The 11,163-nt window shown below is 40.3% G+C and overlaps 1 protein-coding gene across 2 annotated transcripts; it reads left to right on the top strand.

Moving 5' to 3' along the window:
* The first annotated feature begins 311 nt into the window (after window positions 1-311).
* Window positions 312-8,228, top strand: LOC124121760 (uncharacterized protein PB18E9.04c-like). Of its 2 annotated transcripts, none has more exons than XM_046484816.2 (3): window positions 312-528; window positions 3,370-3,461; window positions 4,306-5,032. In XM_046484816.2, the coding sequence occupies exons 2-3, from the start codon at window positions 3,377-3,379 to the stop codon at window positions 4,797-4,799; spliced, it is 579 nt and encodes a 192-aa protein (XP_046340772.2). In that variant the 5' UTR covers window positions 312-528; window positions 3,370-3,376; the 3' UTR covers window positions 4,800-5,032. The 2 variants fall into 2 exon arrangements, 1 of the variants encoding a protein (XP_046340772.2); XR_006859079.2 differs by lacking the exon at window positions 4,306-5,032 and adding an exon at window positions 7,035-8,228 and having other exon boundaries at window positions 344-528.
* The last annotated feature ends 2,935 nt before the right edge of the window (window positions 8,229-11,163 follow it).

Genomic DNA, 11,163 nt, shown 5'->3' with positions numbered 1-11,163 from the left:
CTTTGAAGATCGATAATGAAACACAAAAAAACAACTACCCTCCGCTACTTTCATGTAACGATCCTCTCACTACATGGATGTTGATCTATTGGTTGCAGGTGAAAGGGTTGTTGAACGAATAATGGCTCATATCACCTCCCTGATAGAGGTTTTCACTTCAATCAATCATACTGATCGTATGACAGCCTCGCTGTTAGTATCAGGAAAAATGGTGTGCCGATGCCTGCCCTAGGCAATATCTTTATCGCTCATCATTTGCTGTGGCATGTGAATTGCGTGAGTGCATCTGACAGACCGAGTGACATCTCATCTGTCTAGCTTGTTTGCACGACCTTATTTTAGATAAATGTTGCTTCTAAAACATCACACCCTATTTGACTTCCTAGGACACTTGTTTTATCAATACCAGGCCTTGATTAGTCTGGTGTAAGCGTCTGTGTCGGACGGGTGTGCTTGAAGCTGCTGGCTCTGTTGGTGTGGACAGGTATAGGACAGGAAAGGACACGAGAACAGAGGACATCATTATAGGTCAGTGCGAGAGAGTGACGACCCGAGCCATTTATCTTCTGGTATTCTGTCTTATTCTGTGGCTATTTTAAAAAAAGTATAATCTTTCTCCAAGAAATAAGCCCCTTGTGTCGGGGTATTTTCACCATGGTTCAACCCAAGTAAACTGAGAGGCAAAAGAAACTATACCTCTCAGTTGATGTTACCATATGTTATATTTTCAGTTGAAAATATTTTAAGTTAACGATATTATATCTTTAAAATGAACCGTAAAGGCGCTTTGTCGGTACTCAAAGAAAACAACATTTCAAACATGGTCGTGGTTTTGTCGTTTGAGGGTCGGTCGGTACAATGTGTGAAGCCCATTTCTGGTGTCCCCCGCCGTGCCATTACTGAACTATTGCTAAAAGCGGCGTCAAACCATATTCACTTACTCACTGATTTCGTTTGAAATTCATTTCTTTGCCCACTCTTCATTGAACCAATATATTTTTTATCAAACGTGATAAAAGTTACCCAGCAATAGATTACTTTTACAGTTGCAGGAGGAGTGATTGGTAAATAGACACAATTTAATTTAACAAGTGTTCCTTCAATATTTATTGCATAAAAACTTTCAGTTAATTACATCTACGCACTAAAATTAAGCAGAAGCCTTCACTTCTCATTGAAATCCTTAAGAATGCACACATACTTGGTTTGTTCTTATCAAGCCTACACATGTATCGTGTATGTTGTTACAAGGGTTTCAGTAGGCCAAGTCTCACATTTGTTTGTACAAATTTGCAAATGCTTCAATTCAGTATCACTATTATTTATGTACAGTGTTTGAAGCGTTATTCTTTTATTTTCCTTTAGCAATAATTTGAATTAATGTCGCTTAAAAAACAAAGTCGAAGTCATTTTCAAGTTACTGGTCGAGTTATCCGTATTTCGAGAGAAGCGGAATATCCTGATTGGACTACGGAGACCGTCGGGACTAAAAGGATTCATCATCTTACTTATGCATCTTACATAATTTAACTCTACTTGGGAAAATGATAAGGAGTAGATTCCCATTATAAAAACTTAAGAAGTGAGGAAAGAAGAAATTATTTTGTAGAACAAGCTCTTGTAGTTTGTCCCCCAAATGTTTTTCAGAGCATATATACGATTATTTAAAATGCAAATTCCGAGTGATTGTGTCATGCTCAAGACTTTGTATCTCATGTTTAGCTCTACATATATTTTCAGCAGGGATACGATAGGGACGGGGCTAGATAGAATAGAAACTCAACATGCACACTGTCTGTGAAGGAACTTTTTATTTAATTCATCGTTAATATATTCAGATTGAAAGAAATAACAAATTGAAACGACCATTTTACATTTTTACCCACGGCTAAGAAAAGGCAGTTCCAACTATATGTCATGGACGCCTGTCTGAAGCATATGTTATTTGAATCTTTCTAGCCACGTTTTAAACCAAATCAGCGACTGGCCATCTATCTCTGTCAATGTGTATTACATATCTTCTTCAAACTGCGTTGCTAGGCCCATTGTGTCTGCTGGTTCACTAAGTATGCCATACTGTCACACTGTGCTGTACCTTGAGGCTAGGTCTATTCCCGTGTACACCAATATGATGAGATACCTCACTGTTGACAACATTACAGTAACTGTCTTTATTGGATTGTTTAATGTCAACACACACAGAGTAATAACTCGTGTATTAATGAGGCGTTGAATACCTCCCAGTACATATAAATCAACCAAGCTGAACGTTATGATACCACACATTAATTGTGTCCTTTCTCCGAGACAGCTGTTTGTGTTTATTTAAATAAAATATTACGAAGAAGACAAGGGAAATTGACTTCGTCAGGTGTATACGCATTAAATATAAAAAAGATAGTCCAATTATTTGTTTGTGCTTGTCAAAATTCCTATATGCATGCAAGATATTTCGCCGCTCAACGGAACACTTTATTCTTATATGCCTAAAGAAGTTTCACATGCCCAACTATCAGGACTCCTTACCCATTCGGCGAACATATGGAGTCATCACTGATTTTTAATTATCCATGTATATAATTGTCCTGACTATTCTGTTTTCACGCCCCATGGGATATGGTTAGCCTGTTACTATGACCCAAAATGTAATATGTTTATTCTTTGTCCGCCTTCTGGAACTGGAACCTACCCATTGTTGAAGTACCTGTAAAATGGTGAGGTAAACTCATGAGACCTACAATACATTTAAGATAGTTTACGATTAAATGGACACAATGTAAAAGTATTATCGGCTGTTATTGCTTTATTAATTTGTTTGAGTGTTCAACCCTAAATTTTGTCTGAGGACGAAATAAAAACATCGAAACGGACAAGATATATCTGTATCACGAATCACGAATACGCCCACCTTTTCGCGAACACCTGGTATCATCAATATTTGATAGTGATTCATGAACACCTGCTTATGATATAGTCGGAATCACACAATTTCGTACCTCGATTTCATATGATTATGGAAATGGTTTTGTCGCTTTTATATTATTGTAACATGACAGCGTGTCTCCCAAATGTTATTCACACTGACGTTTGTCGTTGACGTTAACATCTTCAGTGAAACCCACGGACTCTGGGACCATGAACACATATTGAATTTAATTTTCTGAATTTATTTAAAAAAACCATTTTCTTCAATTTAATGAAGATGGAACTAATTTGTTTCTTTGGACTGCCTTAAAGTGTTTTTGAGATGGTAAAATGTTTCATTCTTCTGAAAGATCAAATGTAATCAATAGAAACTTATTCGTTTTCACATTGAAAAACCTTCGAAACGATTATTTAACTAAGTGCAGCCTAATCGGATGTTTTCAGATTGATCATGAAGGCGAGTTGCTGTGTTCTGACGTTAGCCCTTCTGGTGTCTTTAACCACCTCCGCTCCAACACAACCTCCGCCACATTCAGGTAAGTGCTGTCACCCGACACACTTTGATAACCACGTCGCTTCAGCATAATCTTCAGCCACTTAACCACGGATGTAAATTGGTAGGATTTCCCATTTCAGTCTTTAAAATCACCATGCGCACATTTACACGACTAGACTAAGCATATTATTCATACAACAGACTGACAAGACACAGGGCACTCAATACCATACCACCATTATTCATACACATCCCTCCAAACACATATCTGTGCAAGGAAGCTGTTTTAGGCCATTGCCTACGAGTTATCATAATATCATAATATCATTTCCCGAGTAAGGTGTTTGGTCATTTCAACGTATCTCCAACGTGGTCCAGTGGATAGGGCGGGGAGCGGAAGGTCGGCGGTTTGGTCCCAGGCCGCTTCATACCGAAGACGTTATAATATTGTACTTGCTGTTACCCTGGCGCTCTCGATATTAAGGGGAGAAATACAAGGACTGGTCAGCTCGGAGTCAGTATACTTTTGCTAAGTACGGTATCAAAGTTAAAATGCGGTATGATATCCATACGTCGGCCGATTCGGACAACATATAATGGCAATGTGCATATCATGTTTATTCTTGTACACAGAAACAGCCCTCAGTAGATGGTTGCTGGATATGTACTTCAATAATTCCTTGTAATTCCTCGGTTCGAATCTCAGTTCGGGACTTAGGCAAAGTTGTTTTTGATACCGTTTGTAACTTCCGTTGATGCAAATCATTTCGTCTCATCTGGCAGAGGTCCGGTGTTGTTCAGAAAATACTGCTTGTGTTGGTTATTGCTTCAGCGTGTATGGTAGACGAACGTATTTTAATACCTTTGTTTAACTTCTGTGTTAGGTGGGGCTACGGTTGTGTCCATGGCAACATCTACCTTTACTCCATCCGGGACCTTCACTACAACTCCATCTTCTGCTCCTACTACTCCTTCAATCACATCTACTTCCGGTGTCGGTGCTTCTGTGTCACGTAGTTATACTTCCTCTCCCGGGACCATCGTCCCAGATACCTCTGCGCCAAGCGAACAGGCTGTATCTCCTTCCGGTGCGAACACCGTTGAACCCACTGTTAGTTTTGTTGATAGTACCTCAAGCTCAGGCCCTCCAGCCACTAGTTCATTGTCTGGCACCTCCGGTGTAAATGCTGATTCTACATCAGTACCAATGACGACCACAACTCACCCCCTCATCACTGGCTCATCACTGGCTCACACCCAGGCATCCACGACTGAAATAAACGCAGCCGGAGACTACGTTCCTTTCTTCATCCCGGTGGAGATAGAACTGATTGCTAATGAGAACACACTTGATGGCAAATCAAAAACTGTTCTGTGAAGACTGTTTGTTGGTCTGAAATGAAACGATGATTGCATCACGTGTTGTTTCAGTTGGACTGAAGTCCAAATACTACACGCGATTCACAAACATCACCAACAGCCACAAACACATCATACTTACACACCAAAACTTGCTGCTAATAGAAGGCTAAACATATTAGTTTATATTCCTTGTATTTATTTGACACTAGATATAATTATGTGTAAAACACAATTGTAATAAAGTTGTTGTAGCCAAATTGATGTGAATGACAACGGGTTTTTATATCTAAACGGAATCCTCACTTGCATATTTATCTTGAAACGTGGCCATGACCTGTACAAATAGCACTGGCCTCATCGTAGTGTTGGTCACCTCATTTGCACTCACCATCAAAAATATTTTCACGTGGCTATATTTTAAATGACGAACACGTACAGAAAAAAATAAAATGTGGGATATGGAAACCGTTTGTACCAAGTGTACGCAAAAAGGCGGGCGCATCCTGACCCACTGGTGTCACCAACACACGCACAGGCAAGTCAATTTTTCATCTCATGCGTCAAATCTGGAAATGTCCTCCATATGTTACTAAGACCCTGGATGTTGTAATCCTTATAAATTAACTTTGGGGGAACGGTTGTGTGACGCTCTTTGAAATCTGCCTCGATAGAGCATGCTCGATTGTACCTCAAATGTTATGAAATGCTGACATCAAAGGCTGGAGCTGCTTGAATATTGTTCGACATAAATGGAATGTTGATAATTGGAAAGTTGAAGTCACATCCCTCTTGTCATACAGCCAATAAGAGTGTATTTGAATCACTCTGAATCTTTATTAAGAGATCTAAATAACAAACAGAAGGGGCAGTTTCACTGGCCTCTTTGTTTCTATATTTCTTTCTATATTGGGATTGGGGGTGTACATGAGAATGCCTAGTTCATATAAATGTCCAATTCAGTCCATAAATACCTGAGTTACCTTCTGTATGACCACTGTAGACGTAGTTACTTTCTGTATGACCACTGAGGGCGTAGTTACTTTCTGTATGACCACTGTGCACGTAGTTACTTCTGTATGACCACTGTTGGCGTAGTTACTTTCTGTTTGACCACTGTGCACGTAGTTACTTCTTTATGACCACTGTGGGCGTAGTTACTTTCTGGATGACCACTGTGGATGTAGTTACTTCTGTATGACCACTTGCGACATAAATACATTCTGTATGACCACTGTGGGCGTAGTTACTTTCTGTTTGACCACTGTGGGAGTAGTTACTTTCTGTATGACCACTGTGGGCGTAGTTACTTTCTGTATGACCACTTCCGACATAAATATTTTCTGTATGACCACTGTGGACGTAGTTACTTTCTGTTTGACCACTGTGGGCGTAGTTACTTTCTGTTTGACCACTGTGGGCGTAGCTACCTTCTGTATGACCACTGTGGACGTAGTTACTTTCTGTATGACCACTGTGCACGTAGTTACTTTCTGTATGACCACTGGACGTAGTTACCTTCTGTATGACCACTGTGGACGTAGTTACTTTTTGTATGACCACTGTGCACGTAGTTACTTTCTGTTTGACCACTGTAAGCGTAGTTACCTCCTGTATGACCACTGTGCACGTAGTTACTTTCTGTATGACCACTGTGGACGTAGTTACTTTCTGTATGACCACTGTGGACGTAGTTACTTTCTGTATGACCACTGTAGGCGTAGTTACTTTCTGTATGACCACTGTGCACGTAGTTACTTTCTGTATGACCACTGTGGACGTAGTTACTTTCTGTATGACCACTGTGGACGCAGTTACTTTCTGTATGACCACTGTGGACTTAGTTACTTCTGTATGACCACTGTGGACGTAGTTACCTTCTGTATGACCACTGTGCACGTAGTTACTTTCTGTATGACCACTGTGGACGTAGTTACTTTCTGTATGACCACTGTAGGCGTAGTTACTTTCTGTATGACCATTGTGGACGCAGTTACTTTCTGTATGGCCACTGTGAGCGTAGTTACTTCTGTATGACCCCTTTGCACGTAGTTACTTTCTGTATGACCACTGTGGACGTAATTACTTTCTGTATGACCACTGTGGACGTAGTTACCTTCTGTATGACCACTGTGGACGTAGCTACCTTCTGTATGACCACTGTGGACGTACCTACTTCTGTATGCAGTGAGCAGCTTCATATACATGTTCCATCTGTCGTATACCATACTGCATTACGGGTGTTATGTTCCAGGTTCCATGCTGCATCACGACACACCGGCCGTCGGCGCCGCTGACCCTCACTCAGCTGATAAACATCTTCCACACGACCCAACCAAAGCAGCTTCTGAAAATGCGCTCCCGGGGTCTCACGGTGCGAATAGTGCCACAGAGTCACAGCCATTCACACCGGGAGCAAGTACTTCTGCTGACGGTGTTGTGTCTTTTGGAATGGTATTTACTGTGGAACTTCCGCCATACATCAACGTCGGAGGAAAGAAGTATAGGCTCAGCATACGCATGCCCGGAAGTTCTGGTGTAAAAGTGCACTAGTTCTGGTGTAAAGGTGCCCTAGTTTCACACATGCACGACATAGCAAGAGGCAGCGACGTTTGGAGGCAGGAAGATAGGAGGAAGACATATCAGTCACTTCACACTCTTTGTATATCCGTGTCAGTCCAATCTTTACCCTTGGTTTCTGAACACAGTACCTCGAACAAACATTCGAAAAACATTATGGTGTATCATCCACATTTGTGTATATCACATCTGAAGAATATTTCCGGGTAAAGAATATCTGAACTGAATACTTTAAACTCAGAACGTTTTTTTTCCAGACGAAAACCAAAACTCGGAGAATTGAATAACAGGGAAATTCCTTTAGTAAAAAAAAAATAGAATTCCAAATGAATCGTTTTACATCCAACTTTTGAATTCATGTAAATGTTCCAAGAAGTAATTTACCCGAAATGGGTTTTTTGTATTAACAGGATCCGGAATACCGAGGGTTCACTTTCAGGTAGCTTCATGGTAGGGATCCTCTGCTTGTTCGAAGAGTCTGATTGGTCAAGCGGCTTTCTGTGAGAATGTCGTGTTCATCGCAACTTGGGTATTGATTGGAGGAACAAACATCACAGATGATAATTCTTGGTAGTGGAATGTGAGAACGGGAATATAAGTGTATTTCAGTCACTGTATTGTAGTAAGGAACACTGTTCAAAGTATTTTGCATGTTTACTTTAAACTCTGTATCACTTTGGTGTACTAATTTAAGGACAATTTAAGGACATCTTCCAGTACATATGTTTTATAAAACGAAACTACATGCATGTGAACAGAAGGATACATTGTAAAGAATATTTCGAACTGTTTCAGAAGGTTTGTAAAGATGGTAACATCTGTGTATAAAGAAAATACAGGTGACATAATAAATGGCAACACCAGTAAAGCAAATTGTTGTTATTGATTTGAAGAGGATTACACTATGGAGCGGTCGACCCAAAATGGTAACATGCCCGTTTTTCGATGAATGAGTTTAACGAGTTGTCTGTGAGAACTAAAATGTATCTATCCAGTAGAGCATGTGCGAGCATTTTACTCGTGAAATTCGACTAAAAGTCATCATTTCTCAGAAGGCGATGGACTAATTAGAAAGCACAAGGACACATTGGGGATTGTTTTCCAACTCTAAGTAGTCTGTTATGAAATAATTTGAAATCTCTTACAAATAGATAAGTGTTTCCACAGAGCAGGAAAAATGTACATGACTCGAGACCACCAACCCATCCTATGCCGATAAACCTCTGTCATATTATGTACTGAAGTCAAATGTTTACACAGTTAACTGGTCGACGTATTAATCCATACAAAGAGAGATGCTGTGTTTGGTTCAAAAACAAAACATAATTCTTTGTACAACCTAGGAAAGATTTTGTTATATAAGGCGAGGGTTTTGTCGCTTTTATTCATTATCACAGAAGGTATTTGAGACAATTGGTTTTAATGTGTATTCTCAGAAACACCATGGATTTGTTGGAAGTTTTGCAATCTCAGAAAAGGAGGAAGTTACTTTCTGTCTAAACATTTGATTTTTTAACTATGTACAACACTTTCACACTCGACAAAATTAAGAAACAAATTCGATTGCTTGATCCATGGAGCATTTGTTACCAAACATGGTGACCATAGATATCGTCACATACCAATCTTTAAAGGTTCAAAAATGAATGTAAATCCCACGACCAATGGACACACTCTACAAGGTAATGTTGCTTTACATATATTTATTTGCAAGTGGGGAAACAAGTATTCGTGGACTAGTGGCCCAGTACTAGTGGTCTGACGAGTCGATACTCACTGTGCAGATCTGGGTTCTTCTCCGAACATCTTCAAGGTGATACTTGGTATGTCAGCACCTTATTCATGCTCGAGAGTTCGACAAAGTAGCAACCATCTCTGATAACAATCTTTAGCAATGAAAACACAAACTGGGTTCTCTTTAATAGACCAACCTAATACTTGCCATCCGTGTCTTACACATGGCACTTAATGAGACATTCATTTCCGTGACTCTTTGAAAGGCAATATACATAATTCTGGCATATTCTTTGCCTCATATTATATCATTAGCACTAGTTTATGTATGCGTTGTTTCCCTGTCGATTCCCAAATTGAAACACTATGTAACCCAGAAATCTGTATATAACAGAACCTAGTGTGAAACCAACAATCAAACTACAAGCGATGTACATCAACAAATGTATAACAAAATTAAGTAGGTTTACAAATCAATACAAATTACTGCACAACAATTACAATGGCAGTACACAATAGAGTGGAAGAACAATATTCAATAGGAATATAAAATGTGATGGCAGTGGTTAGTGTCAATACAAAAATACAGTGGTGATAGCAAAAGTCAGTGAAAATAATATATATTCGACCAGTGGCGACAGTGGTCAAGCCTCCAAGATGGGCTAGGCAGGCATTTAGGGATGATGGTTGATCCTCACACGTACGCTTGTACCGAAGCGAGGAAAATGCCTGAGAGAGACGTAAACACGCTCTTGTCCAACTATATATATACAGAGCCTGACAAGCTGCTGGAAGTTTCTATACCGTGCTCTCACAAGTCCAACAGCACAAGAACATTACAGAACTTTCCATATGTTTCTATAACATACTATCACCGTCCACGGTATCCCGAACCGGAAGTTTACACACTACACTAGTATCTAAATATAGTAACTTTCTAACACTGATCACTGTCCAAACACAAAGCAATGAGCGTCTACCGAATCTTAACCAAAAACAATGTAACACAATTACAGTTATTGTCAAACAACAAAATACACTGCCATATAACACATTTCAGTCAAAAAGCGAAAATAGCCAAAAGAAATTGGTACTGAAATGATTTGTGTGATTTTAGATTGTGTATAGTACCCTGAAAAGTAATAAAAGATCCTCCCTTGAAATATGATGCTAAGTCCTATTTTTGGGGTAAAAAGTGTTCTTGGAATATATACTCTTTAAAAAAAAGAAATGCAAAGCCAGATTTGTGTGAGGTACGAAAGTACATCTATACGAGGAACCGTACAAGGTATTGAGCCAACATGTTCTGGAGTCAACACTTGGTGATTGTAGTCATCTCAGTTATCTGTACATAGGAAAAGTTCAAGGTGAAGGTCAGCTGCCATCAATAACGCGTATGTCCCCCCGTTGGAATCGATAGTGGCCTGACAACTTCTGCCCATGGAAGAGACGAGTATGCGAATCACATCCTGGGGATGGTAGCCCACTCGGTCTGCAATGAAAAGGCCAACTGCTGCAACGTCTGGGTTGACGTCGGTGTAGCAGTCTATCCAATTCATCCTGAAGCTGCTCTACTGGGTTCAAATCCGGAGATCTGGAGGGCCAGGGGAGAAAATCAACGTTGTTGTTTAGAAAGGCTCTTGTGATCCTTGCTATATGTGGTCGGGCGTTGTCCTGCTGGATTACACCGTTGCCGTTGGTTGCAATTGGGAGGACGTGTGGTAGGAGAATTTCGTTGATGTTTCGTTGAGTCATAAGATTGACCTGGATATGGACCAAACCTGTCCTGCCATGATGACAGATAGGCGCCCACATCATAACGCTACCCCTACCAAACATGTCATATTCCTGTATGCAGTTTCCGGCGTAACGTTCTCTCCGACGTCTGTAGACCCGTGTTCTTCCATCCCCTCGACAAAGGAGAAATCTTGATTCGTTGCTGAACCAGATATCTCTTCATCGCAGTTGAGGCCATACCCTGTGTTGACGACACCAATGCAGTAGTTTCTGGGCCACGCTGTCGACTCAATATGACGCGTCTTGCTCATCGAACAGGGCGTCTTGCTCAT

The sequence above is a fragment of the Haliotis rufescens genome, unplaced genomic scaffold (genome assembly GCF_023055435.1).
Source record: "Haliotis rufescens isolate VD_foot unplaced genomic scaffold, xgHalRufe1.0.p SCAF_27, whole genome shotgun sequence".
Taxonomy (NCBI): Eukaryota; Metazoa; Mollusca; class Gastropoda; order Lepetellida; family Haliotidae; genus Haliotis; species Haliotis rufescens.
The sequence above is the reverse complement of the archived record's forward strand: the minus strand, read 5'-3'. Positions and strand labels throughout refer to the sequence as shown.